This window comes from Miniopterus natalensis, chromosome 10 (genome assembly GCF_054644295.1).
Source record: "Miniopterus natalensis isolate mMinNat1 chromosome 10, mMinNat1.hap1, whole genome shotgun sequence".
In the NCBI taxonomy this organism is placed as follows: domain Eukaryota; kingdom Metazoa; phylum Chordata; class Mammalia; order Chiroptera; family Miniopteridae; genus Miniopterus; species Miniopterus natalensis.
Window position 1 is genome coordinate 7,976,139 of NC_142090.1, and position 25,313 is coordinate 8,001,451.

The 25,313-nt window shown below is 45.6% G+C and overlaps 1 protein-coding gene across 4 annotated transcripts in view; it reads right to left on the reverse strand.

The window, feature by feature from the left end:
- Nucleotides 1-569: 569 nt before the first annotated feature.
- AGK (acylglycerol kinase) overlaps nt 570-25,313 on the reverse strand; it is a 64,621-nt gene continuing 39,877 nt past the window's right edge. For all 4 annotated transcript variants that reach the window (XM_087820977.1, XM_016205088.2, XM_016205087.2 and 1 more), the window contains exons 9-16: nt 19,317-19,386; nt 16,187-16,266; nt 13,612-13,669; nt 11,226-11,373; nt 10,689-10,786; nt 4,489-4,559; nt 2,684-2,768; nt 570-1,746 (exon numbers count right to left, since the gene is read on the reverse strand). In XM_087820977.1, coding sequence (XP_087677103.1) covers nt 1,609-1,746; nt 2,684-2,768; nt 4,489-4,559; nt 10,689-10,786; nt 11,226-11,373; nt 13,612-13,669; nt 16,187-16,266; nt 19,317-19,386 — 748 coding nt within the window. In that variant the 3' untranslated portion in view covers nt 570-1,608. The remainder of the gene's footprint in view (nt 1,747-2,683; nt 2,769-4,488; nt 4,560-10,688; nt 10,787-11,225; nt 11,374-13,611; nt 13,670-16,186; nt 16,267-19,316; nt 19,387-25,313) is intronic.

The window sequence follows — 25,313 nt, forward strand, 5'->3', positions numbered from 1 at the left end:
CGGAAGCACAGCTTTGGCACCTCTCCCAGGCGACCCAGGTGAGCCTTGTCCCCTGTGAGCCTTGTCCCCTGTTCTTCGCAGCTGCTCTGTGACCCTTTAGAGCAGCTGCCACGGGGCCCCAGAGCTGACCGCCCACAGCGGGCCCGGCCCCCTCCTCCTCCTCCTCCTTCCTCCTCCTCCTTCCTCAGTACGGAAGGCGCCCTCTCGCCCGCCTCCCTCGCTCCCTGCCCTCAGGGCACAGCAAAGGAGGTGGCCCCGGGAGACTGAAGGTGAGCGGTGACGACTGGCTGAGTCCTTAGCAGCTCACGGAGCTTCTGGCCCTCTGCTTTCAGCACCTGAAGGAAGACCTAACCAAGCCGCTGGTAGGCATTTTTCATAATTTTTGACGACAGAGCACTGGTTTTTGCCGTATCACAATGCCATGCAGCATTTCGAATTCCTTTGGAGTTAGGAAGATAACCGTTATATCTCATCTACTTATTTATGTGCTTAGATCTATAAAAAATGGAACAAGGAATATAGTGTGGGCTCCTGTCTCACCTTAGCTGTAAACAACGTGTATTCTTGGATTTTTAAAATTAGTTAACTTTTAATTATCAAAACCTTGTAACACTTATTCTGTACTGAGTTACACTTAAAGAACTAAAACCTCAAGCATAAAATTAGGTTGCACTAGACAGCATTCTTTGCTGAGTACTATGGAAATACACATACACGGAGAAAACTCCATTTAAAATTTCCAACTACTAAAGAACTTGTTTATTTTTTCTGTAAATGGATGAATATGTTTAAAAGAGTTAAAATATCAGTATTTACAGGACAGCAGAAAGTACATACTTTGGCAACTCTAACTTCCCATGAAAACTTTTAGATGTAACTTAAAAGTGGGACAGGATACGTGGTTTTTGAAAGTTCTAGGAAGTCCACGGCTTTACAACACTTTGTCCAGGTGAGGCTGGGGGACAACCTGTAGAATAATCTGAGAGGGAGGGAGGCTGCTTTTTAGAAAAAATGCGGATTTCTGGGCTCCACCCGGATTGAGTTGTTTAGGTTTGGATTGGAGCCCAATGAAGTCAGTTTTCAACATGCACCCCAGCTAGTCGTCATGCAAGCCAACATTTAAATATTTAAGAAACACTACTTACAAAAAACACGGGTATTTACAGTAGTTCAGCCCAGGCTGAAGAGGGAAACACCTCGGCTACATTTTTGGGTTGAGGATTGTCCTGAAACAAGCAGAGCTCGCCAAGCAGCAGCACCCATGGGGGTGCCTGGAGCCGGACTCGGTGGCAGGGGGTCCTAGGGTGGCCAGAGAACAGACGGGAAGGGAGGGGCGGGCCTGGCGCCTGCTCGCACTGTGGTTGCACTGGGGATATAAGGAGGTCTAGCCCTCTTCCCGCCGTTGAGTGTGAGTCGCCCTTGAACTAGCCTGGGGAGCAGCTGTCTCAGAGTAAAGCATGCGCTAGGAAGGCAGGTGCCCAGCACACTTTGGGGAGCACTGTGAGAAGGGCAGAGGGGCGTGCCATGGAAATGCCCTGGGATCCCCTGACAGCACTGGGGACAGGCGAGGCCTCGGCTCCGTTGGTCCCGCTGGCGGCCTCCTGCCGCTCACTGGGCGGAGCGGGGCAGCAGCTGCTCTCTCTTCCTGGGGTCGCAGAAGAACTGCAGCTTCCGGGGCAGCAGCTTCACCTCCACCGGCATCGCCTCGTACTCCTCGCTGTCGATGCTAAAGGAGCCCCCCGTGCCCTGCGGAGGAGACAGCGTGAGGGCTCGGCTCACTCGCGCCGCGCCCGGCGGTCCTGTCCTGTCCTCGCCGCAGCTCGTCCTGAGGATCGAGCCTAATGTTCTTTCGGGAAAACATTCCCGGGCCTACGATGGGCCTCGCGCTGGCTCTGGAAACATCCCAATTCCACCAGCCACGGAAGAGGGTTTTTTATTATCTCTTACCAGAGTATTTGGGGACTTGAGAAGCAAGGTTATACTTTTCAAATATATATTAAAAGGCAGGGCTCCTGCCACATCTTTGAGGAAGGAATTCATGAACATGCTCATGTCCCACGTCCTCTGTCTCAGTCTTTCTCAAAGGAGACGTGAGAAAATGTCCACTGGATGTTCTCTAGGTTCTTTCGTAGGACTTGCTTAGCTCTGTACTTAAGGTACAGCAAGCACCGTCACAGAGCCCATAAAACGCTCCCATGACATGTATCTAATTCAACATGTCTATGTTGAAACTACTGGGGCACTGCAGTCCTTTCTGGATACAGCAGGACAGTGGCCCCGTCTGTAGAGGCAGTTTCCTGAGGTGTCACTACGACAAGCTTACAGTTTAGACGGAGTTGCCAACCTTTTTCCACTTACATGGGTTGTTATTCTAGGCTTGGCATCTCAATACAGAAAAATTTAGTGCCATTCTGGAAACTGCTTCCAGATCCTTCATGACAGTTGTGGAGGCAGAATCCACTGTTAACATCTGAGAGCTTTCTGTGTGACAATCTAGTAACTCTCTGCATAATTTACATATGGGGGGCCGGGGGGAATGGCTCAGGAGACCTAAACATCACTTTACAGAACCTTAGCTTAAAAACATTCGATTTTGTCATCTTTCGGGTCTCCCTAGGTGCCTGAAGGAGGGGAAAAGCAGAAAGGCAGGCGAGCTGAGAGCTGGGGGCCAGCCGCCGCTTACCTCGGGGAGCAGCAGGGTGCACTGGCTGGCTTGCAGGCACTCGGTGCCCTCGGCGTGCAGCTTGGGGTCTCGCACCTTTTTACTTCTGTGAGAGGAAAAGGGAAGCTTGGGAACTAGTGCCAGCGACTGCGTTAGACCAGGAACCTAGCAAGTTTTCTGGTTTTGATGAGACTAAGTAGATGGACTTATGGTCCCCTGAACACTGTGCGGTTCTGTGAGTAATCTTCCCGCCAGGACTCCTGCTTAGCACTGGGATAGTCTGGATTGAGAGGCTTGCTTGCTGCAGAAAGCTGTGCATGACGTTAAGACTGATTTTAAGTACTCCACATGTACCCAATTCTTGGGCTATTAAAAACCACAAATTTCAAAATTAGAATGAAATTAAGTTCTTTAGGAAAAGTACTAAACTTCTGTTATTTGGTACTTCTCGTGAGCCAACTCTTGAAGGAGAAACCTTTTGTTTTAACGTAAGATAGATATCTCTGTGATAGATGTGAACCACCAGTTTACACCGAGTTCCCTGCTGACTGTACCTCTCCCCTTCACCGGAAGGCGGAGGCCGGAGTAAAACCGTCAGAACAGCTCTCCCTGCACAGCCCCCCACAGCCGGTCGTGGGAAACGGAGAAAGAGCAGAAGCTAATCCAAGCAAACCAGCCCGTCCCTTCTCAGTAACTGACAGCGGGAACTCTGCATCAGTTTCCTAGAGCAGCTTCAAGTGTCCTAGCCAGAGGCCGGGAACAGGCGTTGCCGCGTCACCTCCTGTGGGGACCAGGAGCCGCAGCACTGCCGCCACCCGGCAGCTACGGGGAGCACGATGCTCCGCTGAAGCAACGCGATGGGCCTTCCTCTGGCTCTGGAGGTCACTAGAAAGGAGGTTTGAAATCAGGGCCCCGCCCAGACTCTCCACTGGGACAGCGGGTGGCTGCTGCGCACTCTATGGACTGAGGAAGCGTCTGTCCTTCCTTTCACTAGATGCAGCAAGTAAACCAAAGGCTGCAGAAGCGTCACAAGCTAACGAGAGACGCGGTGCAGCGGCTACTGGTGCAGACAATGAAGGAGCCCTGCAGACGCCGCATCCCATCCTTGGGCACCAGGGGGAGCCCTGAGCCGGAGCAGGGAGCAGACCACAGTCGCATGGGCCCTGACGGGCACGGTGACAGGCGCCGCTCAGAGCTGCTCCGTCAATAAAGCTGGCGGCCGCAGGGCCTAACAAATCAGGTGAGACTTTTCTGTGGTGCAGGGGAAACCTGGAAAATGTCCGAGGCACTCAATACCTTTTCAGGTTTTTCATTAGCACCCCGAGAATAGGACAAGGTGGACCGACAAATAGCAACTAACACTGTGAAGTATGTCACAATGAAAAGGGCTTTCCCACACCTCTCATTTAAGACTCAAAAACAATCCAAGACAGAGATGATTCTATTACCCCAGTCCACACTCAGGGAAAGGGGTTCAGAGAAGTAAGAATCTGTCCCAAACATGAGGCCAGAAAGTGGCCGAACCCAGCAATTCCGACCCTGAAGCTGAAATTCCAGACACTCTGCCGCGTTACTCCAGGTTCCTTCATTTCCGTCAAAAGGCAAAGGCTGCTCCCGTCCTCCCATCTTCCCAAAATGAACAGGGAAGGCCAAAGGGAGAAAGGGGCACTGGGCACGTGAACCCCACGAAACAAAGAATGCTGTGGTTACCTGAGACAGGCTTCATGGGCACCCCAAATCCAGTACGATGCCATCCAAACGACTTCAGCCCCATTTCCTCCAAACCAGTCCCCTTACCCACAGCTATGGCGTCTCCATCCACTCACCCAAGGGTTATGAAGTCTCCTTTGCTGACACTGTCAGGTTCGATGCAGATGTTCATAAAGTCTTCTGTGCTCTGAAAGGTTGGGAAGACAAACGTCAGTACTCCGAATTCTGGCTGGTGCAGCCGGTGGTCATCCTTAAGCCCCGGAGGTTCGATGTTGAAGCTGTGTATTATGCAGGGGACTGACTTTTAGTGACGTAATCCTGAATATATTTTTGGTCCTTCTTTTTACATTAAGATCTTTAGTGAGGCATAATTTACATACTACCTATTTAAGATAAATAAAAACTCAGGCTTGGAGGTTTGTCAGAACTCAGGCTTGGAGGTTTGGGAAGTTCTGTCAGAGCCCCCAGGATTCGGCCCCACTATCCCAGCCAGTCTTCCTGTACGTCAGCGCCACTCCACACTCGCTGTCGGCGTCCTGGCGTGGAGGGCCCACGCATCTTTAGAGGCTGCACGTGCGGACCTGGTGTGCAGCCAGAGCTCAGGAGCAGTCCACTTATGCCGTGGTGATGTTTTAAAAACGTGCCACTCCCAACCACAGACAGCTCTGGGAGAGGTGAGCTACAAGGAAGTGGCTACAAACACAGACTTAGTTCCAATACCAGTCCCCCAATTTCCTACCAGTCTGGCTAGCAACACAAACCTGATCCTCTGTCATTCAGCCCCATCACTTCTTCCTGTGTCTGCTTCAAATAAGAGGTTTCTTTGTGGACAGGTTCAAAGTCTGTAGCCCCAGGAAAACCCACAGGCCTCTGGAAGCTGGCAGCCTTTGCCAAAGATTCAAGGCCAGACCAAAGCACAACCTTATCTCTCAACTGGGAATTAGATCACATAGAGGAGATGACTGTGCTCCGAGCTCATCTTTTATTTAATGTCGACTTACTGAGTGAACACTCGGTGCTCGAGTTACGTCAATGAACCAAAAACCCCAACAATTTCTGCCTACAAAGAACGTACACTCTACCAGGGAGAAAGGAGGGGATAAACAAAAACAAAACAGCCATAATAAAAAAATAAATGAATGACAGAGCATATCAGAAGTTAGAGTACACCAGTATAAAGACAGTGAATTGTGGAATGAATACATATGGCGTAAGTGGTAAATTATAAAGCAGAAAACAAGTACATTAGAGTCCATTAGGAAAACGAAAGAACTGGATGAGGGAACGCCAGTGGCACTGGTGGTGGTGATGTTCCTAAAGGGGTCCAGTGGGCCTCACTGAGAAGGCAGCCTCTGAGCAGACACCTGAAGGAGGTGAGGGAATGAGCATGGACCCAAGCAGTGGTTCTCAAACTTCAGCAGGTATCACTTGGAGGGATTGTTAAAACTCCAACTCCAACCCCATGCTCAGCACTGATGGTTCACAAGATCTGGGGGAGGCCCAAGGACTTCTGCTTCTAATGAAAGTTCCCAAGTGAGGCTGTGGTTGCTGATCTGAGGCCACCTGGAGGACCACTGGTCTGGGGAACAGTGAGGAAGCCAGAGTGGCCGGAGCAGCGTGGGTGGGGGGCGACGGGGAAGAAGCCAGAGAAGATGCGAGACAGAGCAGCAGGGCCTTGCTGACCATTCCAAGGAACTGTTGGCTGAGTGAAACGGGAGCCCCTGGAAGGTTCTAAGCAGAGAAGGACCTGGCTTCATGTGACTAGAATCTCACAGGCTACCGTGTTTAGAATAGGATAAAGGGGGACAGAAGGAAGCGGGGAGACTGCGTCGGAACCTATTGTGTGACTTGGATCAGGTGGTGGTGGAGATCTGGTGAAGTGCTGGCAGTATTTAGAAGGTGAGGCCACCAGGACTTCCTCAAAGATCAGATGTCAGGAGCAGCAGCAGCCAGGAGTGGCTCCAAGATGTCCGGCCTGAGCACACGAAGACTGGAGTCACTGTCAACCGCAATGGGGGAGCGTGGATGAAACGGGTTTCCGGGGGTGGAGTCAGGAGCTCAGTTCCGGACATGCTGAGGTTGAAATGTGTATTAGACAGTTACACATACAAGTCTAGGATTTGTCTTTTGCAAATAGTGCAAGTGCAAAAATCAATGTGTTGTACTACATTGAGAGACTAAATGAGAAAACCTTATCTCAACAGATGCTGGAAAGGTACCTGATAAAATTAAATATCCACTCATGATAAAATCTCTCAGCAAACTAGGAATAGAAGGGAACTCCTTAATCTTATAAAGGGTATCTACAAAAGATCCATCACACTCAAGAACAAAGCAATGAAACCTTCTCTCTACACCAGAAATAGGACAGCAATGCTTCCGTCACGATTTCCCTTCAACACGGTGCTGAGGCCCTAGCCAAGGTGGTAGGTAAGACGGAAGATCAGAAGGCTAAGTATTTGAAAGCAAAGAACAAACTTGTACTATCTGCAGTTGAAATGACTGAATCAGTAGAAAATCCAAAGGAATCCATAAACTTAATATAAGAATTTAATTTGCTGATTCAGCATCAATATAAACAACCAATGACATGTTCTACTAAATCAGATAGTTAAAAAATGAAATTTTAGGAGATACTATTTACAGTACCATCAAAAACTAAGATTACCAGGCATATGTATAGAGCAAAAGACAAAATGTTATAAACTATAAAACTTGATTGAAAGACATTAAAAATCTACACAAGGGAGCACTACTTGGCCGTTAAAAGAAAGGACCTGGAGAGCATTATGCTAAGTGAAATAAGCCAGCAGAGAAAGGCCAATACCACATGACTTCACTCGTATGTGGAATCTAATGAGCTAAATAAACTAGAAACAGGCCCATAGAGAACAGACTGATAGCTGTCAGAGGGGAGGGAGGTGTGGGGCTCAGTGAAAAAGGCGAAGGGATTCAGCAAAACAAAAAACAAACAACTCACAGACACAACAGTATGGTGACTACTGGGGGGGGGGGGCAGTAAAAAACAGTAAAAGGGGGTAAAATGGGGATGGAAGGAGACTTGGGGTGGGGAACACACAATACACAGATGATATATTCTAGAATTGTACACCTGAAATCTATAATTCTATTAACCAGTGTCATCCCAATAAATTCAATGAAAAATAAAAAATCTAAATAGATATAGAGCTATGCGCCATTCAGTCAATAGGAGAGTCAATATTGTAGAAATGTCATTTCCCCTCAAATTGATCTACAGGTTCAATGTAATTCTGGTCAATGTAACAGATTTTTATGCGGAACTTAATAAAATAAACATTCCAAGGGATTTATAGAGGTTAAAGGGTCAAGAATAGCCAAGAGACTCTTTAAAAATAAGTGGACTTGTAAAACAATAATTCAGAGGAGCATAGAACTAGTACAACTATAGAAAAATAGAGCAATTGAGTAGAGAAACTACAAACATTTCCATATCTGCAGACATCTGCTAAAAGTTTGACAGGTTTTGCCATCAGTGCTGTGTGGGGGGAGTGGCCATCTCAACAAGTGGTACTTGGACACTAGCTTCCCACGTGGAAAGAATATAAAATTGGAGCCTTACCTCTATCATTCACAAAACTCGTTTACAGGTGGAAGTATTTCTTTTTAAAATAAAAATGGAATTATTTGATGCAAATCACTTTAACCTGGCTTTTCATTTAACAATACATGATGATCACCTTTCCACGTCAGTAAATAGAGAGGCAGGTTTTAAATAAATGTGCCGAAATGGATTGAATCGGTCCCGATTAGCTCGTTCCATGTGTGTTACTGTTATAAACAGTGAACATGGCTGCACAAGGGATCCTAATTTTCACCCACTCCACACCCCTCATGCCTCTTTGAGACTGAATATACGTCTTTAAACGATAAATGAACATCCTGAGCTGTGACTTGGCAGCTTCGTTGTCTTTGAATATTTTATGACACTTGCTTTTATTTTTACAAAGAGGTGTGAAAAAGGAAAATGGATGTGCTGCTACGAGTGATACGTATCATATACTTTCATAATTGCCACGGAGATAAAAAGCGTTCGGCCTGCTGCATGCAGCTAATCTTGAGCCAGACTCCCTGGACTCCCTCCATTCACTGGCATTCAATCACCAGGGGAAAGCACCGTGCTCAAGCACAGGGACAAAACACTGGAGATACGCATTGTCAGCGATCGGGAATAAAGGACGCGTAGAATTAGAAATCTTATCTTTCCTTTTTAAATCCCTCTAGAACAGAACCTATTCTTTTTAAAACCATAATACATCCACTTTCACCGACGTTTCCAGTGGCCCATGTGAGAAATAAGGGACTGTCCACACTATGTATTAATCTGATAAATTCTAGAAATATACTCAATAGGTCCCAGGGTATGGTTATATTTTAAATGCTTCCTACACATAGCCACGATGCCATTGAGAAAGGGTGTTCTGATTTATATTCCCATCAGAATACGAGAGCCTGCCCCCTTCCCCACCCACCCAGCACTGAACAGCAGTGTGCTTTTCAATCTGACAGTTCAACAGTTACCATTTCAATTTCCATTTCTTTGATGCTGAGCTATTCTTCTGTTTCCTTACCTGTGAAATCAGGTAAAATTCTATCTACCTAATAATGTAGACATGAAGGCTACCTGAGCTGATATGTAAAATTCCAAGGATAGGGCATAGCACATGGTAGGTAGTCAGTAAATATAAGCTTTTTTTTTTTTTTCATCTCTCTTTCTTTTGTGGATTTCTGTTCTTCCCCTTTGCCTGTTGTTTATATTAGCCCTTTGCCCATTTATTGATTTATCCTAAGGAGTTTGTTATAGAGGAAAGCTATTAACTCCCGGTCTATCACATTCTATTACTTTCCCCCATGTGTCATTAAAAGTTTTGTCTGTAATTTCTTTTTAATTATATATAGACGAATGCATCAATATGATTTTGCCTTAGGTTCCATGCTCAGAAAGATCTGTGCTCCCCAACTTTATACTGATAATCACTCAGCTTTTACTCTAGGCCTTTAATGGTTCTGTTTCTTTACATTTAATTCTAATCCAACTGGAATTAATTTAGAAGGTAAAGGGAGCTATGTTATACAATGAACATGCATTACTTTTATAATCAGAAAACAACTCAATACTCTGAATGTTAACATTGGAGTCAAAATGTTCAGCACATTCACCTCATTCGGGTCACTCCACTCGCACATTCGCCACCATCGCTACGTTCATTCCACGTGCCAGTTTCCAGACTGACCAGGTCAGTTATGAACATACCACTCTGATCTGCATAAAACCTGATTTTTAGTAATTCGTCTAGAGTTCAGCATAACTTTCCTGTTGGAGTTCTCTTTAATATGAACTACTAAGGTTTTCTCTATACCAGGTTCAGTGAACTTTCTGAGAATCGCCAGATAGTACACGTTGGAGGCTTTGGGGTCACAGTCTCGGTCCCGGCTACTCAGCACTGCCACTGCAGCCCACAGCGGCCACAAGCATGAGTGTGAACACAGCTGTGTTCCAATAAAACTTTACTTACAGCTACTGAACTTGAATCTCATATACTTTTCATGTATCACAGATTATTAATTCTTCTGTCTTCCAACCATTTAGAAATGTAAAATCAATTCTTACTTAGCTTGTGGGCTGTACGAAAACAGGTGGCAGACAGGCCTGCCAGCCTCTGCTTTAGTTCAGCATTTCTTCAGTGTACTGTCTATTGCAGTCCTGTCCAGGAATGGGATGTTTTAGGTCTGTGCTTTCCAGTATGGTAGCTACTAGCACTTGAAATGTGGCTACTGTGGCTGAAAAAGTGAGTTTTCAATTTTATTTAACTCTAATGAATTTAAGTTTAAATTGCCACATGTGGCTGGAGGCTACCATATTGGACTCAAATAGTATGTAAACATACAGGTGTGTGCGTACACACACACACACAGGTGTTTTTTTCCTGGGGACCTAAACCTACAGACTTAATATAGTCACAGTTCCATGATTTCTATCCCTGTGACAAATGAGAGAAGGCTCAGCTCTTCACCCTAAAGGCCTCTGGCCCTCAGTCCTCCTACTAGGCAGCACCCAGAATACGTGATCAAGCCCCATAAGCTTCCGGCCTCTACCTCGCTCAGCTGTTTCTTCTCGTTGCGATCATTCCTAATGGCACCACACCCTCCTTTTCCTGACCCCTTCTCCTCTCTGCCCGCACACAGTAAAAGTAAAAATACTGACTTAGTGGCTGAGCACGTCACCTGTGTCACTTCTCCCAGATACCTAATGCGCTTCTGATAAACCAGCACTTACCTCGAGGTCAAGCTGGCTGTTCCGTGTGGTGATGGACAGTTCGATGGTGGACAGCTGCACGTCTCTCCAGACCTCGGGACTCACCTCCTTGGAAAGGGCTGTGGGAATGCATTAGACTCGGGTCAGCGTCTCCCATTAACATTTCCCTGCTCACCACCCACGGCCAGCTGCCGGCTGCTGAGCTCGCCTCCCAGCCAGTCTGCTGACGGCCCCTTCCCTTCAGTGCGTCCTTCTTACACACAGGACAAAGAGCCAGGCTGAGTGCGATCTCTATGCCCGAAGCATCCCTGCCAGCGCAGCCAGAAATACACAAAGGTCAGCGACAGGGAACCGCCGTCTGTCTCCGATGACACAGGGTGCTCCCATTCATGGGACGTTGTTTGTGATGGTTTGGGCCTGCTCTGTGGCACACAGAAGGCTGGCTCAGTGGTCCCTGAAAGGCATCTGCCCTGGGTAAGCCTGACACTGACTTGCAGTCTGCTCTAGGAGGGTCCTGAACTGACCAGGGCTCTCAGTCTTCAACCCCCCGCCGCTCACCGTCCTGCGGTTGCGCCCAGTATGATGCGAGTCTCCGCAATATTCTCCGGTACAGAGAGGGCCGAGGAGGGGTCTCTCCTGCTCCACTGGGAGGTCTCTCCTTAGGTCCCGTGTACGAGATAGAGGCTTGGTGAGTCTGGGGCCACTCCTTTTAGAGTGACCAGAGAAAAGTATTTGTCATGAACACACAGTTCCAACCTCTGGGAGTTTCTCTATGCAAAGGTTAGTTGTCATTCTAGTTGTACCTGCTAGAAAGCCAATTAATCTCTTCCTGGATGGGATTGTCTCTAATCTGCAGCATGGACTGCTCCAGTTTGCTTTTCCTATTAAAGGCCTATCTGGAAAACCATGAACTCGAAACTGCTGCCTCCACTGATCTCTGTAACGTGGAGCAGAGAGATCAAAGTAGACTAACACCACTGCTTACTTGTCCAAAATCCCCGCTAAGAGTGAGCATAGAATTGGCCCCGTGATCCATTCGTCTCTGGTATACTGATGGTGACACAGAAAAGAAACAGAAATTCTGCTGCATCCAATAGTTTCTTCCCTTCCGGAATCACACTCCACACGGAGGCCAGAACGGGTGAGCCCAGCCTCGCAGCTCAGCTCAAGGCCTCCAATGCTACTCGCGCACTTAAGACATTAAAATTATTTCTTCAGCCCAGATCTCTCTGCTGAATTCCAGACCTAAGTCACAACTGTACCTCCACTGGTCTGTACACCATGGGTCATGTTAAACTCAATATGTGCCAAACCGAAAATTTCATCTTTCCTCACAAACTTGGTCTGAAGCCAATATTATGGACATTAATGGAAAGCTCTAGTTACAAACTGTGGTCCCTCAAGCCAGAAGTCTGGGAGCCCGGGACTCTCCTCCTAACTTTTGAGGGTTCCACCCCAGTCTCTCTTCAGTCTACCCGTTGTCAGTGCTCACTCACCACCTCAGCCTACGCCTCATGACCGCCTCGCTCCCGGGTGACCCGAAGAGCCTTCTGATGCCCTTGCCTTCAGCTGCCCACGCCGACCTCCCGTCCACACTGCTGCCAAGCAGTTCCTCTAAAACGCGGATCCGCTCATGTCATTTCCCTGCTTAAAACTCAGTCCCCAGGGCTTTAACAACAAACGTCAGAGCCCACCTGCCATCAGCTGCCTCTGCTTAACCTTCAGAGTCCCCTTCCCGCCGCTCCACTGCCACAGGGAGACCGTGTCACACCACTGTGACTTCACACATCCCGGCTGCTCCACCAAGACGCCCTTTGTCTAATCCTACAGAGCCTTCAAAATTTAGTAGAAGTGGCCCTGCCCTGGGAAGACTGCTGACCCCAGTGAGAAGCGGCCCCCTCCTCTCTACTCCACCTTAGTCCTTCCGTTTCTCTCATCACACTTGCCAAACTGATTTACTTGAACTTGACTCCCAGCACAGGGACACTTCTTGAGGGCAGAAACCTGTCTTATAGGACTTTGTACTCAAGTACACAGAGGGCTTGTCCCACCTCAGGCATCCACTAACTGTTTGCTGAAGGAATGATGGATCTGATTGTCCTGGTTCCACAACTTAAATACACAGTTACTCGATTTCTTCCTAAATACACTCTCTGTTCCACCAATGAAACGATTCCCTTGAGCAACAGTAACAATGCATTTTATTAACTGGAATTTATTTAGAAGGTAAAGGGAGCAATGTTTCCCCAATGCTTTGCAATGGCCATATACTATTTCTATAATTAGAAAACCACGCGATAATCTGACTATTAACGTAAGAACCAAACTTTTCCCTTCATTCAAACTTTACCTGCCAGTCTTCAGATCAGCCAGCCAAACTGTGACTATACACTGTGATTTGCATAAAAGCTGCACAGAGTATAAGGATGACTTGTATTAGCATTTTCATTAATATACATTGTTCAGCTTTTCAGTACATATCCTATAGCAGCACCACCCAATGGAACCTCCTCTGAAGGTGGAACTGTTCTATTCCTGGACCGACCAATGCAGTTCCCACTGCATTTGGCTAGCACTGTGTGAAACCTGTTATATTATACACAAGCCTGCATGGCAAGATATATTCAGATACAAATCTTCAGTTCCTTTCTAGATACTAATACCGGCATGCAAATGACTGATGAGATGTAGGTCATTCTGTTCAAGTTTGGCCCGAGTGAGTGAGTGAACTAGCAAAGGGAAGTGGAACGTTAAACAGAAATTAACTAGGGCTCGGTGCTGGAGGGAATGAGCTGGTACACGAGGAATGCTTTCTGCATCTGTATGTAAGTAAACGCCCCCATTTTAGTATTGCAGCACGTCAGACACATCATCCAAATGCGCACATCAGGAAGCAACAACAAAATGACTCAGGGAACATTGCTACATTGCAAACTGCACTTACCTGAAGAGTGCTGAAGAAGTGAGCCGCTTTGGTTTTCAGGGGCCCGAGATACCAGTACCTGAAAAAGATCAAGATAAAAATCTAACCAGAATATTAAAGAACGAGCAACGTGCGGTGACAGAAATTATACCCCTACTTATGAGAGTGCTCGGAGGCCTGGGGATTATGGTTTAGCATAAAGGAGTGTTACAGGGAGTTTTTAATCTGCATTTCAATGCCACGTCAAACAGCACGCAATTAGTCACACAGGAGATAGATCCTCGCAATTTACGAGGGATATAAAATCAGTCTCCTTGAATCTCTAAATTTGTATGTATCGCTGTAACGTACACTTAACCACAGAATACAGCTGAGTACACAGCCAAAGAGCACTGAGTAGAGACGACAAAGCCACAACAAGATGCAATGCTGGTGACCCGACGTGCTACCCACGAGCCGAAATGTTCCCTCTCACATACAAATATGCAATTAAAACCTGTAAGCAGCCTAATTCCACATTACCCGTGCCATGCAGCTTTGAAACGGCGAATATAAACCCTGGGAGCGAAGAGGGTACTTCATGTGGCTAAATACATAAAAACTGCTGCAGAGAGAAAGGTGCTACTTGGAATTGGAAAAGTGGTAAAAAGTAGATTCTACTCTTAAAATTTAGCTGTCACCAACCAGCCCATCTTAACTGCTCCCTATCTGATTCTGATCAATACACATTTATTTAGTGCTTATGGAGGAAATCAAAGAAATAGAGTATAAAATTCCTGCCTTTGAGGGCTTATAATTTGAGAAAATATGGTCCAAGAAGTAACAGAAAACAGTAAACGACTATATAAATATATACGACATCGTATAAACTGATCACTATTTATTGGTACGGAGAGTCGAGAAGGGACAAGAAATCATTAAGGGCCTAAAGTCACTGGAACAGCCACGCTGTCCAATGAATGGCACGAGCACACAGTACGGTGTGGCCTTAGAAGACGGAGGGAAAGAGCTCATCCCAGGCAAGAGCAGCAGCCAGGGTGCAGGAGACACGAAGGGTAAGAGCCAGAGCAACAGCTGAAAAGGAGAGATGCATCACTGCCATCAGGGTGGGGACGGAGCACCGTGGGCCTTGGATGCAAGAATGAGCCTCGAGAGCACACGGTGAGCGATGGGGCACCTGCTAATTATTTCTCAGGTTAATACTGTGACGCTGCTAATGAGGCCCTGGATCGTCTGATCTTTTTTCAGTTAAGGGAATGATTTGTTTTGTTTCCTGGATAGCCAGATAGAAACACATCCCAATGAGGACACTATTTCCAAATGTCCACAGTTCCCTTCGCCTCTACCAAGGGCACATTGTGACGCTGGGCGGGTCGCCTTCCGAGGGCCAGCTAGGAAGTCACTCCCGGCCTCCCCAGTTTCCTCATACACACAGAGTACCTCCGGGCATGGTCCTAGCTGAGGTACTAGACAACCACCGAAATCTCGAAAATCACTGTTCAGAAAGCAATCAAAACAATGGCAAATGTGCGCGGTAGTCCTAAAGGGGCTGACCTACGCCTGCGCCTGTCTACCAACACATTTCAGAAGGAATCTGTCCTAACCAGGCTGTTCCCGGGGAAACTAAGCAATTTCTCTTGGTGAGTTGCTGGTATTATTTGACATTACAGATCAAGCACAAGGTAACTTGTGGGATCAAGATAACCCTGGCAGACTTGCAAATAAAAAGATGGGAAATACTGTAAAGTGCCGAGTGTGAAGCAGCACAGTCACATCTCTTTGCTGACATCCCACTGTCGGGAAAGTCATTAGCAGGAGCAATGAGCAAACAGTGAGAAATCTGCTGAGAAACTGGCAGACATGCCCATGAAGAAAAAAGCTAAAAGCTGTGTGTGAGATCACGCATAATCCATTCAAACTGAACTAAAATTGTAAGCCCGTTTAAAGAAAAAGTCAAAATCAATATCCACCAGGTGTGAAGTGAGCCTCACACAGCGGCTCCTTCAGTCCTGCCCAGGAGGCCTCTGCCTGCCCACTTCTCAGCCTCAAACAGAACAGGATGCCCTCTTGCCCAGTGAATCCTCCAAAAACAAGGCCATTGCCATAAAAAACTGACAACTCAATAGGCATCTTACTTCCATCTCAACACGGTCAGCAGCCACTTTCTCTCTTTGAGAGGCAGCCTGTGGTCTCTAATCCTGTAGGCCTTCCAAAGAACAGCTCTCAGGGAGTCCTCCGACCAGGGCTGTGAACGCTCCTAAGGCCATTGCCCCATCGGGGCCTGTCACTTGGTACCAGATGAGTGGGGTGACAGGCCATCCAGCTCCCCTTCAGTCTAGCTTGGGCCTGAAATAGTATGTCTAGAAACAAAGACGTATCCTCTCCTCCTCAGCCACCACCAAGCTAGCATGGAGGCAACCAAAATCCCCCAAGCTTCCTGCATGAGATGCACCTCTGTCTCTATTAGTCATACATAAGGCAGCCTCCAGACCCACCAAGTTTGCTCCTGGATGATCAATGTAATTGACACCGCAAAGTCAGGGACAGAAGAAAAAGATTTTTTTAAATCATCACAACCCATAGAGTAGTCCTTTACTTGCTAACTTTGACGCCAGCGTCTCGGAAGGATCCCCACCGAAGGCCAGTCATTGCAAACACGGGCTGCTCCTTTTCACCCTGGAAGTAAAATGCATCTAATTAAATTAATGCTGACAACGGCTTGGAACTGTCCACAGGCAAGTACCCGGCGAACGGTCACAGCCCGCTTTTCATCAAGCCAGATTCTAAAAGGCTGCTGGCCATCTGAGAAACCAAGTCTGTGAGGGTGCAGTACAAGTACTTGAATAAACCACTCTCTAAATGGAGCTAATTTTTACATATTAGGCCTCAGCGGCCGTCAAGGGAACATATTATCACACCTCAGAGCGGGGTTTTAACAGAAGGAAGGAAGCCTTGTGATTAGCCAGCAATGAAGAGGGCAGAGGGAGAGCTAATCCCCACCACCTCCCCTGCGCTCCTCATTCGGTTCTGGGTTCACAGGCTCTACAAGAGTCCAGCTGAAAGAAAGAACTAGAAAGAATTCCATATATCTTTTCAGTAGTTACTTTAAAGTCAAGTACTACACATCACAGACGTCTGTACGGGGGAAATGCCCTTCAAAACTCGTGGGATGGCGCGAGGTGATACCACCTGGGAGCAGTGATGTGGAGAAGCGATGGACCACAAGACAGAAAATCTAGATTCTATTTCTGTCCCCAGCACATCCAGTCATATGATCAGAGGTTGTTTCTTTCTCTTAATTTTGTCCAATTAGATACTAATAATACACATCTTGCCTTCCTCATTGAGTGGGAGGCCCAAATGAGATGTGAACACCAACGGAACAAAGTAAAAAGCTAAATTATAGCTTCTAAGGACTATCTTTATCTCTGGAGACTCTTCAGCTGGATGTTTAATTGGGTTTTTGTTTTTTAACCCTCACCCAAGGATATTTTTCCCATTGCTTTTCAGAGAGTGGAAGGGAGAGAGAGAGAAACGTTGATGTGAGAGAGACATATCTACTGGTCGCCTCCCACACTCGCCCTGATGGGGGGGCAGGAATCGAACCTGCAACCCTTTGGTGTGCAGGCCAATGCTCTAACCCCTGAGCCACACCAGCCAGGGCTGGGTTTGTTTTTTAAAAGAGCAATGTGGTCGTGGGTTTCAGCTATGTTATGCGTTCCCACATATTCTGAAAGCAATGTCCAGATGTAAAAGAGGAGACAAATTCAGCCTAGCAGGGCGCCTCGGAAACCACAATAGAGGCTGCTGTATTGTGCCTCCTAAGAGTTGATTTTAAAAGTTTGCTGCTTCCACCCGGCCGGCATGGCTCAGCAGTTGAGTGTGGACTGATGATCCAGGAGATCGAAGTTCAACTCCTGGTCAGGGTACATGCCTGGATGGTGGCTCGATCTCCAGTGTGGGGCGTGGAGGAAGCCGATCAATGACTCTCATCATTGATGTCTCTCTCTCCCTCTCCCTTCCTCTCTCTGAAATCAATAAAAATATATTAATAAAAAAAAAGTTTGCTGCTTCACGGGCTATGTCATCAGTACACAGAGCCCATGGTAAATCTGATACTGTTTCATCAATTCACAAAATCAGCATATTTGAAAGAAAAAGATAAAGGAGACAAGAGATGTTTAAAAATTTCCAGTCAGCCCTGGCCGGTGTTGCTCAGTTGGTTGAGTGCCGTCCTGTGCACCAAAAGGTCACTGGTTTCATTCCTGGTCAGGGGACATACCCAGGTTGGGGGTTGGATCCCCTTCCATTTTGTGAGAACAGTTTAGCTTTATTATATGCCAAAGACTCACTGGTAACTAAGGTCGCTTTTATCATGACCAGCGAGGTCACGGTGGAGAGTCCAGGAGGAGAGGTGCAAGCTCATGGGTTCGCCAACTATAAACCTGCTTACAGCCTACACTACACAACTAACAGCAACGTTTAAGGATGGAAGTCATATTAAGGCATATTTTTCCCCTTGCAATTATTAAGTAGTCTGTGATACTGTGTGGGTATTTGTTTCCCAACAACCTCTTATCTAATAGTTTTAGCAGCTGCCTGAATCAGTGATTTCGCTGGTGATTACAAAATGGTAATTCTCTCCCTCTGTCATTCCTTCTGTATTTACAGTCTAGCAATTCTGTGATCTCACTGTGGAACCACGGATTCTTCATTTTTCACTTAATGCATTATAATTCACTTTCATTCTTCTTCTTGATGTTCCAACTGTCCCCAAACTGGCCGGCGGGATGCCCTCTGGCAGGCTTCTCCGCCTTCGCGTTGCCTGCCTTGGTTTCTGAGCACCTCCACATCTTATTCTTGCCCTGCCTCTGAAAGCCAGCCCTCACAGAGTCCTGGTAACTCATCGCAGAGAATGGCTTTAGAGACCAAAATCTGGGTGCCAGGTATGCTCGTGGCTGCTGGGTGTTACTGGTTCTAAGCAATATATTTGCATAGCCAACAAACAAATTTCTAGAACAATCCATGAGTCCATCTACAAATCAATCAGAAAGCGTCAGGCAACATATTACAAAAATAAGCAGCTCTGCTCCCATCCAGGATGTAGAAAGCTACAAAGAACATTGTTCCCACCCCAAAGATGAGAAAAAGCCAGAAAATCTACAAAAATCACAATACTTTGTGTGCCCCTCAGAAAGCTGACATGGTAAGATAACCAAATGACCTGACTTCCAAAGAAAGGCAAGCAGAGCAAAGGACAGGTGGGACAAGAGAAGGTGTTCACCGTTGGCCGAACACGGGAGACAGGAGGCCGCCATGAAAAACAGGTAGGATGGAATGAGGCCCTGTCCTAAGTGCTTTATGCTCAGTAGCTCAGCCACAGGAGGCAGGGAAATACTTTAGGTCCACGGATAATCAAGAGAGGCACTAAAAATAGTGACACGGCTGTACTGGGAGGAGATGCAGAGGAATTCTCTCGAAGAGGCCAAGAGACAAGGTCGAAACTGATAAACCAAAACCAGCATCGTGTACCTAACAGTGCTGAACCGGACACAAAAATGGTTACGGTGGTAAATCTTATGTATATTTTTAACACAGTTTTTAAAAGTAGCATCATAAGCATACTTATTGGTGATGACTAGAACGGAGCTACACTTAGCTGAACTGCTACATTTCGTTTTCTCCCTGTGATGACTTAATATTTTCAATCTCAAGAAAGGACTTACCTTGATCTGCAAGACATCAAGTGGCACTGTCTCTCCTTTCACAATGGCAAGTGTAGCATCGGTAATATGTCTAAAAGATACCAAGAAATGGTCATGTGAAAAGCAAGCACCGCCTCCCCCACCACACACGCACACAAGCACGCACACACTCCTGCCCACAGCGCTAATACTTGGCTCAGGAAAAAAGACACAGTCCTTAAAAACATTCTAAGAAAACAGAACAAAGTATAAAAGAATCACTGACGAACAGAGTGGAGGGCTCTGATACAGGCTCAAAGCGAAGGCTCTGGCAAAGAGAAGTTTGCACCAGGTACCAATCGTTTACTTATTTAACATTTACTGAGTTATGCCTGATCCTGATCACTGGAAAATATGGTACTACTTAAATGAGTAACAACAGAACATGTTTCACTCGTGAAGAAATGGAAGCCGTTCACAAAGCAGTCCTTATTACTCTGACAAGAGCCCAAGGGTAACTAAAGGACAGGAGCTGCTTGAGTTTTCTTAGTAAAATAGGATCCAGAACCCAAGACATGCTCCTCTGATTTCCCCGGACCTCCAGGATGGACGTCATTTGAATTGCTGATCCTTCTGTTCAAAGACGCGATGCTGTTCCTATTCACATCCTGACAGTTGCCAAGCCACAGGTAGCAGGTGCGCACTAGACACCCACTCAGGGCACAGGACTACGCAGGCTGAGCGGCAGCTCCAGGGGTCACGCTCGGTAGACCCGAGGTCAGACACATGCGAACACACTCCAGACAGCAGCAGAAACCACCTGTCAGCCGGGGCCGGACGGTCAGAGCGTGCCCGTGGAGTGGGGCGAGGAGCCCACGCCCCACAGTTCCCGGCAGCCTGTCCCCCACGGTCTGCGCCGCCCGCCGCTGCTCCCGGCCTCCAGGTCTCGGCTGGCCTGGCACCACCTGCCCTCGCCAGCGGGGACATCGTCCTTCCCTGTGATTCTCTGCCACCGAGCCGAGTTCACTTTCCTTCACAATTTACAGTCTATTCTTATTTACACCATCTGCCGCCTCCTGGAGACTTAAAATTCCACAAGGTTGGTAATAATTTACATCCATTCTGCTGACCAAGATGAAACCTACACCTAGCATCTATAAACATCTGTAAATATTTCCTTATGGAACTCCAACAAAACTCCTTTTAAAAGAACATCAAATGCCATTATTGTATCTAAAACCTTTGAATAATCCCTTTATATCTATATATATTTATCAATGTTGAAATTCCCCCAATTAATTTATCTATATTCTGTTTGGTTTCATTCAAATCACGATCCACATAAGATCTATCCATTGCAATTGTGTCTGTCTCAAGTCTCTTCTGACCTATAGACTCTCTCCTTTTCTTCCCCCTACTTGTTAAAGAAATGGGTTGTCTCCCTGAGTTTCAGAGTCTGGCTTTTATTGATTGTACCCCCATGGTATTAACATGTGTCTCCATCTCCTGCACTTCCCAAAATTCTGTATCTAAAATAGAAAATCTGTATCAGATTCAGCTTTGCGTTTCTGGCACAAATACTCTATAGGTGGTGGTGTGTGTTTCCACCAGCAAGGACATAAACCCTGGCTGTCTCTCTGTGATGATAGGAAACACTGATCACTGGCTAGATTTATTAACAGAGGTGCAAAGTGGTGCTCTTTTAACCCTATTACTGCCCCCAACTTAACTGGTGTACAAAGAGGGGCTTTTCCTCGTTGCCAGTTTGGGCACCCTGACAGACAGGTTAAATGAGAAATGCAGCATCAATATTTGTGTGTTTTGGGTTTTTTTACTTTACCGATTTTCAAAATAAGTTGATTCCCTAGTATCCTCTAAAAGTGGCCAATGAATTTTTCATTTTTATTTTTCTTAGTATCATTATGAACTCACAAATGAATTTTAAAATATTTGGTATGTTCAATACGGTTACTAGCCTCACTGATACTGGAATTGTCGCGAATGAGTGAACTGTGGCAGTGGGTACACGGGCCAGCAGGTGCCTGGCGCGAAGGAACGGGCCATGGAAGAGCCATCAGCGCGAACCACGGAGGAGAAACGAGCAGCTCCTCCCGGTCCTGCTTACGCAGGCAGAATCACTTAGGTTTAAAAGGACCAGTTCAATATTTTAACTCCCTTTCTAAAGCCAGATTTATTGAAATACAATCGATACGCAGTAAATGTCATCCTCTTAGGCATACTGCTCTACAGTTCCGGCAAATGCCATCAGTCACGTAACCGTCACCATGGCCAGGGTTTACAATATTTCCAACAGCCCCAAAAGCTCCTTCGAGGCCCTCTGTGGCCAATCTGCCCGCCCCCGCCCCCCCAGCTCCTGGCAATGCCCGTGTTTTCTGTCCCTATAGCTTTGCCTTTTCCAAAACGTCATATAAGTTGAATTTAAGTGTATGGTGCCTTTTCAGCTCGGCTTTTTAAAACTGAGCATGAGTCCGAGATTCACTCCTGTTGCTGACTGCTCCGCCGGCCTGTTTCATTCCATCCTGAGCCCTATCCCACTGGACAGACGGACCATCAGTTTGCATCCATTCGCCAGCCGATGGGCAGCAGCATTGTTTTTGGCAGTTACACGTAAACTACTATAAACGTTCACACACAGGTTTTTGTATAGATATGTGTCTTCCTTTCTTTGAGGTAAATACCTAGAAGTATGTGGTCAGCACTTGACAACATCAGGTTTCTGTTGGGTTTGTTTAAGCCATTCTGACAAATGCACAGCAGCATCTCAGAGTGGATTTAATTTGCATTTCCCTAATGACTAATCATGAGTATTTTTTCATTAGTTTATTTGCTACCCATGACTATTCTTCGGTGAAGTGTCTGTGCAAATGTTTTGCTGGTCTGTTAGGCTGCTTGTCTTATTACTGGGTTGTGAGAGCTCTTTGTATACTCTGCATATTGGTCCTTTATCAGATATGTGTCGCGCAAATATTTTCTTCCAGTCTGTGGCTTGCCTTTTTATTTTCTTAACAGTGCCTTTCAAAGAATATAGGGTGTCCCCCCAAAATTTATACACACTTTAACAGCTGATAACTCAATTTTCACTCCTTTTCAGGTCTAACCGATTTGAAATAATGGGTGAAGCCAGATTAAACTTTGAACAAAAAAAATTTATCCTAAAGTGCCACTAGACTTTTTTTTATGGGGATACATAAAAGATAAAGTTTATGGTACAAAACTGGCACAGTCCACAACTTGAAGGCTCACAAACACCAAATGAAATGATGCTCGATGTTTGCGATTCCATAGCTTCATGTTATCAGCAGCGCCTGGACCAGAACAGTCATCAGTTTGAAAACAGGCATTGACAAAAAAATAATTATTCATTTCTGTAGATTCTTTTAAACTTTGAAAATGAACTGTATGTTAATAAACAATGACCTTATAATCATTCAAAGTGTGTATACATTTTGGGGGGATGATACGTAGATATTGTAAATTTTGCTGAGGTCTAAATGATCAATTTTTTCTTTTATAGTTTCTGCATTTTGTGTCCTTAAGAAATCACTGCCTAACCCAAGGTCATAAAAGATTTTCCTTTAGAATCTTTACTTTTTTGGTTTTTACATATAGTCGGAGATCCATTTCATGTAACTTTGTATATGTAGTACGAGGTATGGCTTGTGTTTCATTTTCATACATGTGGTTGTCTAATTGTTCCAGCACCACTTGTTGAAAAACAAAAACAAAAAAACACCTGTCCTCTCTCTATTGAGCTGACTTGGGGCCTCTGTCAAAAATCAAGTGTCCACATTTGTGTGGGCCTAATTCTGGACACTTTCTTCTACTGGTTTCCGTGTTTTCTCTTCTGCCAACACCACGCTGCTTTGATTACCGTAGCTTTAGAGTAACTCTTGAAATTTTAAGTTCTCAAAATTTTATTCTTTTTCAAAATCATTCTGTCTGTTCTAGTTCTCTATTTTTCCATAAAAATTTTAGACTCTTCTTGCCAATTTCTACAAAGTCTCTGGGAACTTTGCTTGGGATTGTGAGGAATTTGTAGGTCAATGTAGAGAAGTGACAGCTAAATATTGAGACTTGAAATCCATGAACACATATCTTTCCATTTATTTAGTCTCACCTCCTCTCTTCAATGTTCTATAGTTTTCATCATATAAATATTACACATATTTTGTTAGATTTATCTCTACACATTTTATGTTTTTCTAAAAGTTTAGCAATGTTAGTATTCTATTGCCTTTGTTATATATATTTTAGAAAAATACAGTAATTATTAATAAAGTAAAAATGTATTTGGAGTTCAAGTACAGCTCTAAGACATAAGTTACTTAGAAATTACTTTAATTTCCATTCAAAAAAGAGTAGTTTCTCTCCTAATATGGTCCCTCCTAATTTATTCTGCTCTGTACAGTTCTGATTAATAATGTGAATTTGGCAGGAAAGTCACCTCTCCATGGTAAGTAACTATGGTAACTGACTGGAATACCTATAAAATGTCCTTTCCTTTTCTTTAAAAAAAAAATACTTTCTAGGTAAAACAGTTTGCAAGAGAATTTAATTATAGAATCTAGACTCAGTAATTCTGTAGCCATCCTGTTTGTTATTTACTGTTTTCCATCCTAAATAAATTTTCAATAACGTGCATAGTTTTCAAGGTATTGGGTAGTTTGCTAGGCATAGCTACATATTTATAACTAGTCCTTATTTTGTGTTTTTAACAATCTTCTGAAATAAGTACTATTGTTGTGCATTTGACAAATACAGGGGAGGGAAGTGAGGTTCAGAGAGATTAAAATTCCTAAGATAACAGCAAGCAGGTGGCAAAACAAAATTTGGCTTCAGGTCTAAATCCAGAGGTGTGCTCCCTGCGCCTGTGAGGCTGCTCTGGACCTGCCAAATGGGCTCGGGGATTCCCAAAGGGCGGCCCCACATCTAACGCCCGCCGTGCCCTACAGACCCCCCATCAGTGTGGTCAGGCTTAAAATGAAAACACCCGAGTCAGGAGTCATATCCACTTGAATGGGTGTTGTTAACAAAGTTAGGTACAACTTCAGATACTTTAAAACCCCAAAACATACACTTCAAAGCAAATGCTTAGATTACATTCTGGGTTCCTTAGTAAGCAAGGAACTTTCTCATATTTCTTTATCAAAATGTCTGTACCCACATCTGTCCTTCCAATCCAGATACCACCTGTGAAGTAGGGAACAGCTTAGAAAATGAGATTCAATTTAGGAAAAAGCAAGACGCAGGATCTCAAGTTTAGGGGAATCTGATGTGCTATGTTAACTGCGCAGGAAGCCAGTGGAAAGGGTCCGAAGCCCTGTACTTACTCTATGTAGCAGTCAGCACACTGAGGGTTAGGAAGTGCTTTGGAGAAACTGACCCTGAAAACATATGTTGCAACTAAAAAAAGCCCTTTCATATTAATTTTCCCCCCAAAAATTGCTTGGCAGAAGACAGCTAACATGCCACCTACATTTATCATGCTTCAGCAACAACTGCCAGTTCTAAACAGATCAGCACTGCAGCACGTAACAGCTCTTTTTTCGTGATAGCTTACCTGTGACATTCCGATCCCAGGCTCCTTTTTCTTCCACACTAACTGTGGTACAACAGGGTCGGACAGTAGTACAGAAAGCACGCCTGTTCTTTCCAACAGCCTCTGGCATCTGCCATGTTCGCAGGCCCACACAATTCTGAACCCAGGGCAGACTGACTTAATTACCTAGGAGCCCTGGGGCGTGCTCTGAATTACGTTTTCTAAACCTATAAATTGGAGCTAGAAGCAGCAGCAGCATTCGCTTAACTACAGGGGAAAATCAGCTCCCCAGTGCTGAAGGCTATGAAGACCCTGAGGATGGCCACTTGCAGACAGGCAAGGGGCTCTCCAAGGACTGTGGTCTCCCTCTGGATCGCTGACACATTTGGGAATGTTGGCTACGCAGTTGAAATAATCAATATGATACAAAGAGAAAGACTAGCTCTCTAAAGTAACCAAGACCCAAACCAGGTGGGGTT